This window comes from Zeus faber (assembly GCF_960531495.2).
Source record: "Zeus faber genome assembly, chromosome: 14".
Lineage (NCBI taxonomy): Eukaryota > Metazoa > Chordata > Actinopteri > Zeiformes > Zeidae > Zeus > Zeus faber.
Genome location: NC_137200.1, coordinates 10207493 through 10228162, shown reverse-complemented (window position 1 = coordinate 10228162; position 20670 = coordinate 10207493). Strand labels below are relative to the sequence as shown.

Below are 20670 nucleotides of genomic sequence, written 5' to 3'. Positions count from 1 at the left end.
ATGAGGCAATTGCATCAAGATGCATTACCAAATGGCACAGAATTATAGTTGGGGTTACTGTTGGGTTTGAAACTGTTGCAAACCGAGGGCCGTGATGAAGCCGCAGCGGCAGACGGCAGCATGGCTTCCTTCCCACGATTTGGGGCAGGGAGTTTTCTTATGTTTTTGTCTGTCTCGGAGAGAGACGAGCACAGGCTCGTCAGCCTTCCAGGAGCCAAAGTGGAGCATCATTGCTGCTGCGTCCAAAACCGATTATTATTGTTTATATTATTCATCCCTTTGGCCGAGAGCCTTTATGTTGTTACTTAAAAAAAAACTCACGCCATGTCGGCAACCCAGTGCCAGAAAAGATTCTGTCTCCCTCCCTAAACCTGTATCTGTGGGCACAGACCCCCACAAAAAACGTTTATGAATAATTGCGTAAATATTACGCAATGTATGAAATAATTCCTTTTTCTTCTGGAAAAGCCACAAGTCTGTCAATCTTGTATTAAGAAAGAACATGTTTTACTCACACTGTCATGGAGAAGTACTATACTACCCATAATCCTAAGTATAACAGCGATGTCTCTCATTGGTGGAGCTCGCTGTTACCATGCAAATCTTTACCGCACTGGCTGACGAGTGCACAGGCGCGCAAACGCTGATATTTATATCCAGTTAAATTGTATCCTTGAATTAAATTCATACTGAGGGTATGACCCTATATCCCTATCTTTGCCCAACCTTGAATTGGATAGACCATTTAGTGGCGAAAAAGCGAAACCAGTATCCTGCTTTTGTTTTGTGATAGTCAGAATTAAATTTAAACCCATACATTTTAAATGTTAATACTTTCAAACGCTCTACCCCCCACCACCTCCCCGCAGTAGTGTACTTTCGATACTGCACCCCTATCCTTCCCCATGCCTCCTCGCTTCTAAAGTCTGTGAAAATCTCCCCATTCAAATGAATTGGTTTAAATTTTGCATGAAAAAAGCTGGACAATAGTACTCCAGGACACGATTCAATAGATACATTTTTGTGACTATGAGCATGAAAAAGCGTGAGACTGGGTGGGGTTCACACACTGTTATGGTGGATTTTTGTTACGCAACAGGCGGCATGGGATTCCTGACAGCCAGCCAGACCAGGTAAGCTGTTGTTTGTGATATATTTTGGGATGAGTGAGGAAAAAAAAAAGGCGGCAAGAAAGCTGAACTCTTCCTCCAGGGTTACGGCTCTATCAGCCTTTCAAATTTCCCGCGGACTTGGGGGGGCTAGCATTTCAAAGCCTTTCAAAGTGCACACAAGCTCTCACAGACAGTGGGGTATTATACAGCACTCCTTGGGGTATTCAGGTGGTAACCCTCTGGAATATAAACTTGCACAGATGTGCGCCCGTCAACGTGGCCACGAAGGAGTGTGTGCCACATTGGGGCAATCGATCGATACGCATGGAAGAACAAAAGCTGTTTCAAATATTTCACAATCTTTCACCACTCCCAAACTAAACACTCAGTAAGATATGTTGATGGTGTGTTGAATGAGTTGGGAAATCTGGAAAAACATGACACGAACAAACTACTACTCTAATTTGTCATGTAGATAGAAAGTGTCCCAGTGTATATGTGACCTGCCGTAGCGAAACCCGCTATGTCGTGCATTCCTAAAATCGCCAGGAGCCGACAAATAATTTGCGTTCCTTTGTTTTTTTCTATCTCTCAACTTATTTTCAAAACGGAGTTTTATTTATAAATGGTAGATAAATGTTAAACCGTCAAATTAAATATTCCCATTAGATTACATGGGGAAACAGTTCACTTACCAAGACGCTGAATAGCGTGAACACCGATCGATTGTGTCCTCTAAAGCAACCGTCCAGGTGAAAATCATTCCTCCATATTCCATGTGATGTAAAGTCACAATGTGAAACTGTTTTGATAGAGTACAACCTTTAAATCGTAATAGTTTTACACAAACCTGGATACATTTCTGTGTAGGCGGCGTATACCAATGAAGAAGAAAAGCTGTTCCCTTCCGTAAACAGATGGTTAAAGCGCATTAAAGTGATGCTGAATCTGATATTGGCATTATCCCGGACTTGGAGAACATTTTAAACAGCAGATTTCAACCAGAATGTGACGATGAAATGGAATATTTTCAAGAACAACCGGAGGAGACCGACGATACACCCGGAAGACGTTTCTACAAGAATCAATTTCTATAGCGCAATATATTAAATGACACACCGAGGTTGATATACAGATACTAATATTATTGACAGACTGTACTTTTGTTATATTGTCTGCACTTTTAAACTTCCAAATAATTCCACTTTTATAAAACATGTATATTATTACTGTCAAATTAAAGCTTTTTTAAAAACAAAGATGTTGTCAATGCAGAGACTGCCCCATTCAGTGGCCATGTGGCAAGTAGCCATGTGGCTTTTTTGGTCCTCCAAACCATTTGCATTCTGGCAGCTGGCTGAATGGGTCCAAGAGTCGGGGAAATTTGAGGGTAATTATCTCAAAAACACAGTCGCCGCACCCTTGTCATTAACAATTCATGGCTTTAAAAATATTTGCCTAACTCGCATAAATGACACCTTGTTATGAAGCTCTGGTTCTTCACTTTTAAATGTACCTAAATCCACAGTGGGTCCCATATGCTGTATAGCCAAGATTCATCAAAGTACTTCAAGTGAAGTAATATTTTATTTGCTCGTTACAAAAAATTGACCATGATATAGCAACGGCAGTTGATGAACCTTATAGAAAAATGTCAGTCAGTCCACTGTTACCCTGATGGCTGCTGAGATTTCAAGCTCTCAAACCATCAGTCCGGTCCAGACTCTCTGTTTAGGAGGAAATGCCCCTCATCCTCAGACCTCTCAATTTCTGCTCAATCCTTGACCACAGTATGATGCTGTTTATATCCCAGAACTGGTTTTACTTTTGTATGCAAAAGGATGATCAACATATAGGCGACCAAACAACCAGTGTCGTTTCAATGGGGTCATTTGTGGTCGACATTTGTCGATCATTGTCCAATGTTACTCTTTGCACATTTAAAAACATACAGCTCCTCCTCTCATTTGGTAGTTCTTTCATCCATTGAACAACTAAACTGCTGTGGAGTACTTTTTCTCTCTTTCTCATTCATGTTGGGTCACCTGTGGTGGACTTTCTTCCTTTTATTTTGATGGAGGTTTTGAAATGCCCTTCAAAAAAAAGACCCCCCCAAGTAATTACAATGTGTGTAGTGACCTGGGAGACACTGACACGCACGTACATACATACACAAACGCACACAAATGCACACAAACACAGCGTGTGAGGGCAATACTGTACCTTGAGTGGCTTCGAGGTGGGAGATGATGGCAGTGGAGGCTGGGGTGGTGGAGGTGGCTGTGGTGGGAATAGGGGGAGTTGTGGGTGCATCTGGATGGGGTAAACAAAACACATGACAAACGTATGGTGGTGGATGAGAAAATGAATGCACGAAGCAGTGAAAAACAAAGAAAAGCTTCTGTGAATGGAGGGGAGGTGGAGGCGATGCAGGGGAGGTGTTGTGGGGGGTTGTTCATGATCAAATTGTCATGATTCATATTGTCGGTCCAAAGATATTATTTCTTCCTCCCTATAAGTGCAAGTGTAATAAGTAATTTCGTAACTGTCAATGTAAATAATGTAAATCAAAATGATATTTATTGTGGGTACTAAGTAGGAGACGCGCTGTCAACTCGTACAAGGCAAAAGATACCAGTTTCCATGTTGCATCAAGCCTAGATATCTGGCACTTGCACGGTGAACTTTCAACCTTCAAACACCGGGAAGGAGATTTGCAAAATCGTGGAAATAGAAATAATCTGAATATATCATATTTGGCCGATTAGGTCATTAGGAAGGCTGCGTGTGTTACCGGGTGTTACACTTAGTGTAGTAGTGTGACGGCCCCCTAACAAACAAAACATGCCCTATTATTAATGAAATTATTATATAACGATTATCCTATTACTACCTTTGAGCAAAGGAATAGTGTCGTCAGCAGATATCAGCAGCGAACAACCATACCCAGTGCATCCCCCGGTCAACAGGTTCAAATAAACACAACCTCCACAACCTCAAAAGACTTGATGCATCAAAATAAAATGACAGTGACAGTGTTTCCCCAAGAAACGTTCTATTAGCGGGCAGACGTGAAGTAGGAATGGAAGTAGGAACGGTACTGACAGGAGGGGGAAGTCTTATCTTGTGCAACAAAATACAAAACAATAAGCGTGATTCATTTGGAAAACAGGTTCAGGCTACGTGTGCTACAGTTAAGTGAACTTTCTTTGGAGATGTGCCGATTTTTTCATTTCCACATCTTGCTTTTGATGGGAGGGGGTTAGTGGGTTAATATTCACGATTGGGGGGGGGGGGGGGGGGGGTTCTGCGCTCTACTGGCTATGGAAACACTAGATCGGGGGTGTCCAAACTACAGCCCGCGGTCCAACTGCGGCCCGTGATCCATTTTTAATTGGCCCGCAGCAAATTCTAAAAATATAATGGAATATGGCCCACACATGAAATTTGCGCTTGACTGTATTGTACTTCTTAGTTATAACACTAGGTGGAGCTTCTGTCTTGAACGAGGCAGCTTCACACAAAACAAGAGCAATCAAAGAACGAGAATTCGACAACGTTAGCATGTCCAGAAACACAGTTGTGCGGCGAATCATCAAGTATCAGACAAAGCTTGTGCTTTTGATTTTTACTCGATTGCATGTGATGAGAGCACAGTTGCCACAGAAACCGCATAGCTGTTATTTTTTTTGCGGGGAGTTGACGATAACTTTTGCATTACGGTGGAGCTGCTTGATCTTAGGAGTCAAAAGGGCACAACAACGGGTAAGGACCTTTTTGAAGCTGTGTCTGATGCAATTGACAAGATGGGACTTAAATGGGTCAAGCTGTGTGGAGTTACAACGGATGGAGTTCCAGCAATGACAGGCGAGCGCAAAGGAATGGCCTCTATGGTGTGTGGCAAGGTGCAAGAGAGTGGAGGTGAGGCTGTTAAAATGCACTGTATCATCCAGCAAGAAGCCCTCTGTGCCAAGACAGTCCGGCTTGGCGATGTGATGAACACTGTTGTGAAAACTGTCAACATAATTCGAGCACGAGGGCTTTACAACATAGAATTTCAAGCTCAATACGGAGACCTACTCTACCATTCTGATGTGCGCTGGCTAAGTCGCGGCTCGGTGCTGCAGTGCTTCCAAGATTTTTCTATCATTGAGAAATAAATCAAGCTGTTCTCGACTCCCTTCCTGATGGATGCAGAAGAGGTGGAAGAGAGTCTGCAATTAGAACTTATCAAAATGCAGTGTGATAATTCGATGAAGACTCAACTACAGACAAATCAGCTTCCCCCCCTACCTGACTTCCACTGGAGCTTGGAAAAGTCCAACTTTCCTCTGATGAGACGCCACGCAAAAAGAATGACGAGTCTGTTCGGCTCCACATACATATGTGAGAAAACATTTTCGCCCTCAACTCTGAACAAACGCAGGTTGAGAACCAAAATGACTGACAACCATCTCTGTGATGTCCTTTGCATCTCAACCATCAAACTTACTCCTGACCTGCCAGCCATCCTTCAGTCCAAAGTGCAGCATCACCACTCCAACTGAGTGCAACGCTGCTCCCATCATCGGTGAGTAAAAAATATATTACACAGTATTCATGTGTTAATATGAATCAAACATTGATATCTATTAATGATTTTAAGAGTATCATAAAGAATGCAGTGAGGGAGGAATGTCATTGTTTTTCTTGAGAGGCCATTGTGCTTGAATTCTTCATGCTTCATTTGTACATCATGTACGTGTTTTATATAGATAATTTTGTAGGGCTGCTACCTTGGCCAGGTCTCCCTTGTAAAATAGATTTTTGATCTCAATGGGACTTCCAGGTTAAATAAAGGTAAAATGAAATAAAAAAATTCTAAAAAAAATTACAAGGCCCAATTACTTAATAAATTCAGTCAATTAAAGTTAACATTTTCTAACAAACATTAGTTGATGTGTTAACAAGCCCAGTAACTTATCTGCATAACAAGCTTGAAATATACCCATCCCCTTCCCCTTATTTGTCCCCCTTTATACGAAGGGGGATCACCATGCTGACGAAAAAGCAATCTGAGGCTGCTGTTTTGAGAATGTGCTGCCAACCATATTTGTAACAAAATAAATGAAAACTCATCAATGGAAATCTGTGATGTAGGCTGTTTGTTTTTCTTTTAACAATAATTTTATTCAATTATCAAGCATAATTCACCTACATTTGATTGATTTTGCTAACTTTAATACACTAGAGGTGAGGCGATATACCTCACCTCTCGTGAGTGGCCAAGCCCTTCGCATATTTTCCTGTATGTGGCCCTCAGTGAAAAAAGTTTGGACACCCCTGCACTAGATGAAGGAATACATGGAGTACATGAAGCAATACTGAAGCACATACTGTACACCCACACCAACACATGTCAGCGCTCCAGGATGCAGTAAGACAGGCATTCTGCGAGAGGCTATTTCCCGCCCACTGCCAACTCCTTTTTTTCTTCATTAGACTTCCCTGCCTCGGCTAAAAAAAAAAACCACGGAGAGATATCAAAAGTGACGGCCTCCCTGTCGAAGTGGTCGGGGCTTCATGATAAGAAGCAACGGGGGACGCAGGCTGGTTAGCGGGCTCCCATGCTGTTCTGATTGCCTTGAAATGGACTGAAAACTGTGGGGGTTATTAAAAGGCGCAGGACTAAAAAGAAAAAAAAAAAACTGTTTGGGAGGCTGATTAGCAGAAAGGCCTCACAATAGATGAGCAACATGTGCATAACACTATCAAACATGCAGGCTAAATTGAATTTAAAATCAAATCTAATATATAATTGAATAATCAAATATAAAAACATATTCTAATCTTAATCTTTTTTTCTTTCGAACATGAAATAAATGATTCATTTCAGATTCTAAGGAGTGATCAATTCCAGAGTAAATCAACATGCCGGGTCCAAACGAGGTCTATATGCGTGTACTACGCATCCATATAGAGCAAAGACTATGTTTAAAATAAAAAATTTCACACAATGGGATTTGGATTGAAATCTTGAAGTCACTTATGAATTTCCATAGTGGGTAGATTCAATAAAAGTTGTAGATATTAAAAGGCTAACAAGAGACAGACTGTGTATTGTCTAAAATTGTTATTCTTTGACGGCAGAAGCTGTTCATAGTTTATGCATGGATAGCTTCACAGCTGATGGTTCAGAAAACCCCTTTTCAAGACCCTCATTAGAAGAGTATCAATTTAAATAAAATTGGAGAAAGAAAGGTCCTTAGAATTTTGCCTGCAGTGAAGTCCAAATGCAAATCAAAGCCTTCAGGGGTTCTGGAGGAGTAATTCCGCACTTTGCTGATGTATGAAACATTTTGTTTTTGAATCTCTTTACATATTCCACGCTTTTTTAATTTTTTTTTACCATCAAAGAAGGCTCTTGATGAAACAAAAGGCTGCGTGGGCCAACCAAGTGGCCGGGGCGAGGCGGCCAGGCGTGGTCCTCTGGGATGGCTGGCTGGCGAGAGACAGCTTGTGCCATCTTGGCGGCTCAGCAGTGGTGCCACTTAATTGGTTTTATCCCATCATGAACTTCGAGGGGGGGGGTACGGCAGATGTTTGCCATCCTCAGTGTCAATAGCTCATTAAAAACTTAGCAGAGATGAAAGAAGATTAAAAGAAACAGGCCGGAAGACTAGTTCCGTGTGTGCCAGTCAGTCCTTCCCCCCCACTCCCTCGCTTCATTCCCTCTTTTCCGACGGCTTCTCTCTGGAACACCTCTATCAGAATGAACTTTATTGACTTTCACCTGCACTCATGCCGAGACACCGCACCTTTTTGTATTGTCAGGGATTATGGATCACTGTTTTGTTATGGGTTTTATAAGAGGACGCGGGGGACTGTGCAGAGCCTCCACCCCTAGGCGAGACAACCCAACGGGTACGGCTGCCGATGAAATTGGTTGAGTTAGGGAACACAGTGTTAACACCAGAGGGAATAAATACGCAGAACAAATAAAAATAAATCTTCCTTTGAAAACACTAACGGGCCAAGTCACAAAGAATCGATTGTGGCTGCAAATTCACGTCCAATTCACAAAAAATATTGCGCTAACGATATGCCAGAGCAAACGCGCCCATTTAGTTTTGCTTCTGAGTGCAAACTGCCCTGGTTTTGCGTCTGATCGCAAGTTTCCATGTGGCGAAGTATAAATGGTGGCTTTGCAGCAAGAACGGTAGGCAGGACAATGGCAGAAAGAAGGAGGAAGACAGGTATCAATGGCTCTGCGGACGTAGCGCACAGGGCTTTTTTTGTTTTAATTAAATAAGGAAATGTGGGAAAGTAAACACATCTAAAATAAAAAGACGTAACGGGGAAAGCTGAAATGCATAATAGGGTGTGCACTCCGCTCCACTCAGTCCACTCCGGGGCCTCCCCCAGCATCGGAATTCTGAGTTTATCCTCGAAACACAGGGGTATTTCTTTTTTTTGCGTGGCCCTTATACTCTTCCGTATATAATAACCATATTTTTTATTCATTTTTTTCTTTCCAATAAAAAAACAGGGTTTGAGCACAGCTGTCCATGGTCCTTGGCTTCAGGCCACCGCAGCAACGATGTCGGATGGAGGCTGTGGTTCAATGCCAGTTTTGACCACTTTATCGCTATTCTCTATAACATTTAGTTGCTTATACAATACATTTTGAGTTGAATAGGAATTATGGAACCGGTTTTGTCAATATTTGTAACCCATTTTTTGTAAAATAAATATTTCAAAGGAATTAGGGAACCGGTTTTGTCAATATTTGTAAACCATTTTTTGTAAAATAAATATTTCAAAGTGTGAACAAGTTGCTTTTGGAGTGCGTTTTGAAAACCACCAGGGGCTGGCACTGTTAACTTTGGATACTGTGACAGTAAAAATAATTACAATAATGTTAAAATATTATTTACGATCACTAGAAAGTCTGGACGTGGCACCCTTTATAAATGTGCTTCAATTGCACCAGCTCCCTGTAGACAATCACGCAGCGCTGCCTTTTTTAAAATGTATTTTTTGGTCTCGTGCAGTTACCACCAGGTCTCTACAGACGGTAATATTTTCACTGTAACTGCGTCAGGCTATTAGCGCCGATGTTTGAGAATTAGACGCTTTTTGCAACGAGGCTCTTTTGCATAAAAAGGGGCCAATTTTGCACCAAATATATGCATAACGCCTCATTTAAATATGCGCAAATAGCAGCAGTGCATCAAGACGCTATTTGCCCGGCAGCGCAGTCAGTGGTGCATTTCACTGTTTGCGGGTGCTTTGTGAATTACACGCTCGCTTTATCTATTATCTGTGGCCCATTTAGCGGCCCCAAAAGCCGCGCAATCCCTTTGTGAATATGGCCCTGAGTATCGGCTGAAAAGACAAAAACCCTTTAACACTAGATTAAAGCTATGTTGAATATAAGCTAGATGTTTAATGAAATGCCTTTAATCTACCATCTATCGAAATGGGATCTTTTTTATTTAAGCTCTCTATGACTCGTCCAACATTCCCTACAGTTACAGTTTTGTTTTGTGATGGCATAGCAAAATAAGGGTTAGGTGTGAGAAATGTTCTTCATCTTTTGTTTCTTCTGACAAAAGGATTTGGAAAGGTTCTGCAGTCTGGGCTCCAACCACAGAAAGCATGAGCGTTTCATCTTTTAGCTCCCACATTGTGTAAACACCTGCCACTTAGGTTGAGGTTAACAAAGTTATTTATCTTAAAAAAAGATCTTTCCAAACATACAGGCATAACAAATTGTTTCATTTGATTTATTTTTTTCCGATTTGTTTCATTATTGTAGTTTAAGTGGAAACAGAAAACTTTTCAACTTCCACCCCGAACATTTCCGACTGCTAGTATTGTTGGCGCCGCTGTGGTAAAGACCACCGGGTCCCTTTTACGTTTTACTCAGAGCCTAGCTCTGTGAAGAAATGATCAACACCACTTTGGAAATAAGAGAGAAGTAAGAAGCATGTTCACTGAAGAGGTCAATTGAAATTGTCCCAATTTTGTATTGAATTAAAAGTAAGCTGTGTCGCACATGTGACTAGGAACCTCCGCTGTTCAAAATAGCGAAGGATTACATCAGTTTATTCAGGCTACGTTCACACTGCAGGCAAAAGTCGTCCAAATACAATTTTTTGTTCATATGTGACTCAGGTTTTTCATGGCAGCGAAAACAGCACAAATCACATGGAATGTGATCTTTTCAATTCGGAAGTGGGCCACTTTTATATGTGGTCCTCAATCGGATACAGGTCTGATTTTTTGCAATGCGACCTCAGTCTGAAAGTCCAGTTGGAATTCATGCGACTTTTACATCAGTCTAGAGCGGGCCTTCCCAAACTTTTTATTATCCCAGGCCGCCCGACAACCACTGTGCAATTGCCTGCCGTGTTTGCTTCCGTACGACAGCGTGCTGCGTGTGACGTCTTTGCTACTTCTGCGCATGCAGGTCAGTTCAGGACCGTGACCCGTTCACACTGGAACATGATATCGGGCACACTAAAAAAAACCAATGTGAACAGCCAAACAAAAAAATTGTATCTGAGAAATAAATCCAAATTGAATACAAAGGCTTGCAGCAGGAACGTAGCCAAAGACATCATGCTCATTTCGACGTCGCCGTTTAAACTGAGTTGTGAGTTAGTTGCCAGACTGCATTCCACTTTGTCTGGTTTGGGACAGTGATTCAGAGCGTTATGCTCTAACTCTTTTGGTTGCACAATGGTTGACGCGCTTCCCTTGTGCCGTAAATCGAGACTTCAATTTCCCGGGAGATCGTACCAGGTGGCAGCGTAATTGCATTGTGAAAGCGAGGCTTATAGGGGAACCAATCCAAACGCTGATGTCATTATTTCTCTAGCCATTACTGTACACTGTGCAATCAACAATTACTTCACAATGATGAGGAAAAGCAAAAAAGTGTCTATTTCCACTATTTCCGCCATTTTAATACATTTTTGCCTTATTACTTAAATAAAGGTTGACTTATTTCAGCATTGCTCTGGGTGTCCTCATTTTTGTTATCATGTCAATACGTGACCAATTCACATTCACATTGTTCTCTGGGATAAATAAATTATTAAATGTTTTCATTACATAAATGTAACAAAACAATTTGAAGCATTATAAAGGTTTGACAAGTCAGATTTTAGGTATTGAAAAGGTTCATGCAAATCAATGACAATCTCCATCTCTTAAGGATCTCCATTCCCTTCTACCCGTAAAAAATCCTACTGAGTGATTGCATTTGTGACTTGATGGCTTCTCCAACGATGACTATGATGCACAAATGTCGTTTTTGTTGTACATAGTTGAAACAGATAGTACCAGGAAAATACAGTTACGGGGAATACGTTCTGTTAATGTTCAAAAATCTTCGGCCTGTGGTGCCAAATTAAATTCTGCTGTGTAAACAAACAGACAGACAGAACACTTTGGAAGACTAATATATATATATATTTATATATAGATCACACCAACTTAGAATCAATCTGGAGCAATAAATCCAACAGCAGCATTAACCAAGGTGTATGTTGCCCTTACCGCTAAGACCCAGAGAGTGTCTGGCTCTAATAAAAAGCAAAATGAAAAACAAGTCAACATGAATTGGCAGCGGTTATTAAACTGTAATCAAAAGAGGCCTCCACCGCTTTTCTCTGCGGCCGCCACCTTCAAATGACTATCACGCGGATCACTGTTATCAAGAGTTGTGCCTGTTGGCTTTACAGGGGGACTTGAGCGGCTGCAACCTCCTTGCATGAGAGGAGATGGACGGTGGCTTGTTGCATGGACAGAACAATGGGGTGAAATGGGGGCAATGAGCGGCCGAATTAGAGAGACAGACATTGCCACTCGAGGAGGAAAGGGATGTGGGGAAGGGAAGGTAAAAACCCTGATTTTATTGGATACGTGGGAATAAACAACTTACAGTAGGGAGCCACTTAGAGAGGGCAGCTGGAACATGACAGAGCCCAGGCAGATTCGTGATTGGAGCATGGCTGACCCATGCAGGGACTGTGTCGGGTCCGTGTTTGGACCTTGCTTGTAATTATTTCCCCCTCGATGATGTAATTTTGTGCTGGCGCCTGACAACGCCCCCAAACTGCATTTGTGGAAAAGCAGTTGCAATGCTTTATCTGTCCACCGGGGGGGAGCCGTGGTTCAAAACGTAAAGCAACTTGCGTGTATGGGGCAATCTTGCGCTTGTTTAATTAAAAATATACTGAGATGGAATAGAACATTTGTACATCTAATATAATCAATATATACATCTCTGATTCTAAAGAACAAATGATTTGAAAGAATGAAGGAGTTTTTTCTCTGTAGGTGTATTTAATTGAATAAAACTAATGAAAACACAGTGTGTAACCGTGTGTAACGGGTGTTTTAATTTACATAAAATAAATGTGAAATATCGCAACAAATTCAATCGCAATACTTAATGTATCGCAAAACTCGCCATATCGTGCGTTTTTGCACGGCAGGAACATTTTCATCATTCTCAGGACTTTTTGGAGGAACCGTCCCTTCAATTGTGTCCACGCTGCAGGCACTACCGTACAAACAATCATAGTTCTTAAAACTCCAGGACAGGGACTGAACCTTCAGTGATGGAAGTGCCGGTGATGGGTCCCGACGTAAGACCACTGTCCCTCGGACTGAGTCAGCCCGGTCAAGTCGCATTGCTTTGGGTGGAGACCAGCCCACGTACGCTCAGCGGTAATAAAAAACTTGACAAATAATAACATAATCAATTAACATAGCTAATTGAATGAAACAGAAAATCCCCGAGCGAGTGAGGCTATGCTTTACGAAAGTGGGAACAAACTTTTAAATGATTTCTTCAAGATCTAATATGAGTGAAGATTCAGTAACTGGATTGATTATTTCTCGCCTCAAATTTGTTACTTAACAAATTTTAGTGGATTGATAATGTTAAATAAGTGAAAGTTAGGAGTAAATACAACACAGAACTCATTCTGAAACCCTGTTGGATGATGTCACATCAGCGTCACCGGTGCCAGGTTCTTGGGGAGCTCCCCCAGGTCCTAGTGCCCCTCAGGGAGTCCCCCCCATGTGTGAAAACATGTTGCGTCGTATTGTGAGGTCCCTGATGATATATATTCCCACTCATATATATATATATATATATATACACAGTACACACACACACACACACACACACACACACACACACACACACACACACACACACACACACACACACACACACACACGCACACACACACACACACACACACACAACCTCAGATTAAGACCAGGGTTAGGTAAAAGTATGAACTACCTGTGCCTGTTACACTGCATATGTACAGTATGCCGGTTAAGCATAATGTACATTTCCACTGCTTTACTGTAAATTGATAAATTCATGAATACAATCATGCTATATTCAAAACGTTGTTGTCTTCAACCTAACTCCGTAAACCTAACTCTGAATATAGGAGCAAGGGGTCTCTTTGTCCCACAGTGTGCCGTGTGCGCACCTTATACTCATGCATGCACACAGTGTAATTGGCCATCTGTGCATCATGACTATTGACAGTATGAGATAGTTTTTTATCTGTATTGCTGCATCACACTTTATTGTTTATCACATGTTTTTGCTGTTTTACCTATTGCTTCCTACTTTCCATTTTTTTTTTTTTATAATCATTTGTCTGGGGCCTCTCAGTCTACAACTTTTACCCAAGGATACAGTACTTGTCTCTAATTGCCGCAGTACACATTTTTGAGTGACTATGAAGCAGACCACGGGTGAGGCCTTGGGCCATCTCAGTAATTTCCCCCTGGGATTATTAAAGTATTTCTGATTCCGATTCTGATTCTGATCTCTCTGTTTCCACTTAATGGCCGATTATTGTGTCAGCCAACAGGTCTTGAAGCTCTCACACCTAACCCACACATATGCAAACGCTGACACCTTGATTAAAATCTCCACATCTTAATGGAGCAATCCACCCCTTTCTCACTGAGAGGTGAACATTCCTCTCTGTAGAGGGGGAATCAAATTTCCAGTTAACTATCATCTGGCAATTTATTCAACAGTTGGCAACTAATCCGTGAAGTAAACCATGGAGTTTAAACTGTATCAACAGCAAAACAATCTTGAATGCTCAGAAGGAAACATATACAGTTTAGTCTCTTTAACGTTTGTACATTTTATTATTATATCCCTGGTGTTGATTTTATTCGATCGACTTTTATTGATTTATTTTTAACATTTCTCAGACAGAGGGACTCAAATGAAGAAATTTGTTGTGATATTTCACAATTATTTTAAGTAAAATAAAAATTTGATCAAAAACCCTAATTTTGAAATCAAAAGGCCAAAGATTAGAACCTATAAATGGCTAGTAAAACTTTAAAACTAGTCACTTTAATGTATCAAGTATTGCACTGCATACCTGTTTTGTCTGACAACACTGGGTGTATCTTATCATTCAGTATGACACTGCGTTTTTGTGGCCCATGACTATTTAAGATGTCCACTATCAAGTTGACTCACTGTCACTATTGTCTGCATTTTATTTCGTCTATTTTCTTTTCTTTTTTGTTTAAAATGTTACTGTTTAAATACTCTTTAAATTCAGTTTTTAAATACTGTTTTATTTTAATCACTACTATCACTACTATACCCTTATTTCATATATTATGTAAAGTTGAGTTGGCTCTGAGACAAAGAATGCCATTACCGGTAATGATGCTTGCATTGTTACTCTCATTACAAAGCTATTGAACTTTGTAATTTAAAAAATGTAAATAAAAGTAACAGAAATTAAAAAGCTGTGCATTATGTAGATTAAAATAAAGCATTAAGATCTCTTCTAATACATATGACAAAAAACAATTGAACTTTGAAAGATGACCTCTGGTCAGGATTCAAGGACAATATCTCAGGTAATAGGTTAGGGTTAGGGTTAGGGGTGGAAATCTGAAATCTCTTGGGAATGTTTTTTGTGAAGTTAGCACCATCCCATGGTGACACACTGCAATTATATAAATGGGCGTGTTTACAGTCTAAATTAAACACGCCCTGTCAGGACACATAAGAAGGAGGGGCAATTCCAGCCGATGGCAGATGGCTGGGAACCACCTGGTGGTTGGCAGCTGGTTGCAATTCGGCTGGAAGAGCCCTCTTCAATTGGCTCCGACTGTAAACCCTTCTGTGGTGATGTGAGTGGAAAGCCTCTCTCTCTCTCTCTCTTTCTCTCTCTCTCTCTCTCTCTCTCTCTCTCTCTGCACAAGGCAGTGTTCTTACCTTGTTAACGGATAGCTTTTCTATTTTTCAACTTAGGTCTTAAAATGTTGATTTCAATTATTTGCACAATCTTGCTGAACACTTTGAGAAACTAGCGCAAATGTTTCAAGCTTTAAAAAATCGACCCCATAAAATTTCGCTTTCAAAAACAGGAAAATCACATAATATTCGTGCATTTTTTGAATAACATTAATATCCTATCTTATTTAACAGTACTTTCCAATTGCTGCAGTACGGATCTTGTCAAAAGAGCTGATTTGGAAGTGCTAACAAGGCAATAGAACTGTGAAAAACCTGATAAAATGAAGTATGCACAGTGAAAATGCACAGGGGAAATGCACCGTGGTAAGTTATAAATGATGGGAACCACATTTTAATAAAGCCTGGTTTGAAAAATAGCTGACCTATCCTTTAACGTTGTTAGTGTCATCCGGCTTCCTGGCACCGTCAGTCACTTAGGTTCACAACACTGGGAACGGGATGCATTACAGAGAGCGATGTTGGCCTACTGCTGTATTTGTTCGGAGCTGTCAAGCCAGAGAGAGCCAGGTTTGGGCCTCTGAGCCAGGTTGGGGCCTCAGGTGGAGTTTTTCTATTTAATGGCAGGAAGTATTTCGTCGCCAGCCTTTTCAGCGGCTGGTGTGCTGCATTATACGCTCTTTATCATTGTGTATTTTTTCTCCCCCCGGCCTCCCCCTCCTCAAATAGGAGTGCTTTTAAAACCTCAGGACTGTCTGTCTGGTTGCTTAGGGATCAAGAAGAATCGAGAAAAAAATCAAGGACGAGGTACTTCGTTTATCCGCCCGAAATGCTGTACTACATACTACATGTGAGTGCCATGGGAGTAAAGAACAATGGCTTCTCGGACATCATTGCAGTTATTTATAGGGACATTGTGCATTCATTTCACTATGATTACGTGACGCAAATGATGCATCAGCGATGCAAGCCATTCATATACAGTACCTCCAGTTTAATCTCATTTAGCATTCTGTACACCTGTGCACGTACTAAATGACAATTTGTTTTGTTTGCAAGATTCTTTATTAAAATATGTTATATATGGGCACAGATTTGTGACCCTCCAACAAAGAATTGTGGACACACACACACACACACACACACACACACACACACACACACACACACACACACACACACACACACACAAAACACACACAAACATTTCATCACAGCTTGAACAAAGCACAGCTTCCATGTACTCATGACAAATATATCTCCTGCTCCGTAAATAACATCCAGTCATGTCAACGTGTCACCGTTTTTTTTTGTGTAACACAGAAAATAAATAAGTGAGTAAGTAAATAAACAAAGGAAAGCGAGGGCATAAAAGATCAATTCTGGCGCTCCGCGAGTGCAGGTGTAGCGCAGTGAACGCTAGAGTGACAGTAGTATCACCACCAGACCACATCCACTGAGGCGTCGATGTGGAGGTAGAGCTCTGTTTTCCATGGTTGGTACGCAAAAAAAAGTTTGGGGCGGCAGCATATGGCGAACCCCCTCAAGCAGGCTAATGGAAGGCTAAAGAAAATGACAGCAATGCAGTATTAGAGGGGAGGAAAGATGTGGGAGTGGAGATAAGGATTCAGTGAGGGGGAATTTAGGCCGCGGACGCCCGTTTGTTTGGAGATGGCGGCACCGCAGACTGTAAACCCCGCCCTGCACACCCCCAACAACCCCCAAACCTCTCTACCCCCCGGCGTACCGTAGACGTAGAGGATGTAGTCGTCGTAGGCCTCCCCCAGAGCGTTGGAGGCCAGGCAGCGGTACGTGCCATTGTAGGACTTGTTCAGGTTCTCGATGTACAGGTCGGCGCCGGTGATAACGGCGTGGGACGGGACATCATCGTCCACCTTGAGCCAGGTGTAGCGCTGAGGCCTGGGAAAGATAAACAAACAAGTGAGGGTAAGGTAAGGAAGTGAAAGAATGTTATGGATGCAATGATTACATTTTTGTTTCCGGACCAAGTACCAGCCTTCAAAGAACATTAGAATTATTACCTACATAGATTATATTAGTGGGTTTTACTGTATATTGTATTTCCATTAATATTTTGATTATTATGTGTTTACTTATGCACCTTCCATTTAATGCACCTTTTCCAATTATGTATGATCTGGAGCAACTCTTGGCACAGCTGTATTTCGGCAGGATAAATAAAGTTTTATCTCATCTTTTTTCCTTATTTTCTCAAACTCTTGCCAGCTTCTTGCCACATGTTTAATTATTTGTCAAGGGAGGTTCCATAACGTGGGGGGGCGGAGAGTCCACTTCAATGTACTAAAGCAACAAATTCTACTATACAGTACTACTGTACTGTACTACTGTACTATTGATCAGAAAGGTAATTGCACAGAGTGCAGGCAGTGATACATGCACACACACAGCACGTGACCCATTTCTACCTTTGAATAGAGCGATGTTTCATTCACTTTTTTAGAAATGTATAATCATGCTTTATCTTGTCTCACTGCTGCCGGACTGTCTGCATCAACTCTCTTCTCCTCAGGGACACACAGCAGGTGGTACAAACCTATATGAGATCACAGGATCTGCTAACTGTTATCTGCATTTCCAAACAATGGCAATGTCCCTTTGGGACGCTTCCCAGACAGGGAGGTGGATTTCCACCCAAGGAGGCTGAACGAAAAAAGGCATCACAGGGGCCAAATGGCTCTGGTCGTGATCCAAGGCCGAAATTGAACCAACTAACCCCCTCTCTTTCCCTCCTTCTAATCACCCGGAATGTGTATTGTTTTTTTTGAACCTTCTAGGCCAGGTCTTAAAATGAAAGACCCACCTGGATAATTAGCATCTGCAACCTTTCCTTTGTGTCTGAATTCATATGAACCAATGTCAGATTCATCAGTAATTCAGGCAACATTATTGTTATTGATGTTTATTTTTATCAAGTTTGGAAATTATGCTTTTAAAGTTAATAACACGGATAATAATACGGATTGTCTTAATAGTTAATTACTAACGAATGTTATGTCATTGAGAGAATGGTTGTGAAAAATGACTGATGCCTGAACCATGTGTTTTGTTTTATTTTTATTCATTTGTATGTAAACATTATCACAAAGGTTTATGTTTTGAAATCATCAATCGTTTTGGACACAGTGTTGTGTGACTTGTGTGATATGTGACTTTTGTGTATAAAGTTAAATTACCTTCACTAGTCAGGGAATCATCAAAAGCCAATAAGAATGTAGGCGAACCAAAATCTCTGCCTCCTCCGCCATTTTGAGGCCAGAAGACACCCCAAACTCCAACCCCTCAGGCGAGTGTTAAAGAGAAGCCGTTGGCCGCTGAGTCTTCAGGTTAGCCCTCACTCGAGGTTAAGAAGTTTACTTTTATTTTAGTTTAAGTTGTTGTTTCACTAAAGTCACTAAAGTCTGTGCGCAATTTAGATTTTACGCAGAGTCGGACCAGTCTAAGCGGAGGGACTCCACGACAGTAAGACCACGGCCCCCCGGATCATCCCACACCGACGCCTTCTCAAGCCAGAGAACCGCTCCAGTCCGCCTTGGACATTGGCGCTTCCCTGGCCCCGTCCTAACCGCTGACCACTGAATCCCACAACGACGTGGATGAAAATCACTGGCGGACGAGATGAGTGGCAGTACCTACCCATGAAGTCCACCCAGCCCACGTAAGCTCTGGGGAGCAGCTGAAACTACCAGCCACTACTCGACGATCCATAAGACTTTGAGAGGCTTCCAATTCTGGTTGATGTGTCGAATTTCAATGATTCCCCCTTGAGAGAAGACAAATATCCCCCTTAGAGTTTCTCGTTTTATTACTTTAAATGAACTTCTACCTCGCTATTGTTTCTGATTTAGTGAAGTGTTTCAACATTTTTTAAATCCTGCACTCATTCATTGCATGTTTTATTCTTGATCATTTATTGCCTTTACCATTTTATTTTCTTAATCATTTATTATACCGTTTCATTTTTTATGTTTACAATTATTACATTTGTAGATTAGTATAATAAAATAAATCAATTTATTGTAGAGAGGTTATGTGTTGGTATTCCATACGAGCTTAATTCAGTAGTCAGTGTAAATGGCCAAAACTACAATCCTTCTGACACTGATTAATTACGCTTAATGATTGATTTACCCTAATGAAACCCATTCGTTTCTCCCAATTAAATCAACATGGGAGTGGAGCCCTGACGAGTATTAATGATTAATTATTGATTATTAATTTCAAATTATTAATAATTAATAATTAATTATTAAATGTTAAAGTAGAGGTGGTACGCTACATGGGTTTTCCGGCATCGAAAATGTCGGCATGAAAACAATTGAACGCTTATGTGTTATTGTTGTTGCTTAAGAGAAAACTAGCCAGTATCTAAGTGCCTAAGTGTACTACAGTATAGGTGCTGTGTCTTGCATGCCAAGGATGCAAGCACTGCACACTACGCTGGCGAGCGTATCCAGCAATGCACTGCGGAAAAGACACTGGTAAAAGTTTCTATGCATCGTCATCATCAACCCTCAACGTGCTGAAGGAAGTGGCGTGGCTTTATGATGATGTGGAACGTCCCAAAATACATTTTTCTTTTTTTACTCACACACTAAAGTTCGCTGGGCGATAATAGGAACACACACACAGGTACGTGGTTGTGCATACAGTATTTGCTGCACTGGTGACTGTGCACTCTTCTGGTTCTCAGACTGTGTGAAAGCAAAGTCATACAGGAAGTGTCTCTCACTGTGGTCCTCTCCTGGTGGGAAGAACAACTTTAAGCGCAAATAAATACAAATTCCCCCTCCTGGTTGTAGAGAACAACCACTGGCTGCAGTTCATTATAATGCAAAAGGTCGACTATAAAAAAAAAATCAACATGTATAACACAGGTGTCTGTGGACTGTGAGTTCCAGCTCTCTGCCGTGACTTGGGGTTTTACAGTGCAGTGGCAGAGCCACAGCACACACTTTGTCACAGCGAGGCGACGGAGAATGAGAATTGCTAAAGAGAGAGTTAAAAAAGACCACAATGACAAGGAAAAGGGCATAAAAAAGATGCCTCCATTAGGCAAAAGCTACTTTCCAAGGCTGTTGTCGGCGACTGTTATTTCCTGAAACTTTTTTCCGTCCATTCAAAAACAATAGAGCGATCGAGGCAGGAAGGAGTGACTAGTGGTAAATATGAGATGGAATTAAACACGCACACGCACGCGCACGCGCACGCGCGCGCACACACACACACACACACACACACACACACACACACACA

At 41.4% G+C, this 20670-nt stretch overlaps 1 protein-coding gene across 1 annotated transcript in view; it reads right to left on the bottom strand.

Annotated features, from left to right (window-relative positions):
• Positions 1-20670, bottom strand: part of cadm1a (cell adhesion molecule 1a) — a gene marked incomplete at both ends in the record, with an annotated part of 96781 nt that overhangs the window by 24314 nt on the left and 51797 nt on the right. Inside the window, 2 exons of the mRNA XM_080014218.1 lie at positions 3336-3425; positions 17123-17295. Of these exons, the coding sequence (XP_079870344.1) occupies positions 3336-3425; positions 17123-17295 (263 nt within the window). The remainder of the gene's footprint in view (positions 1-3335; positions 3426-17122; positions 17296-20670) is intronic.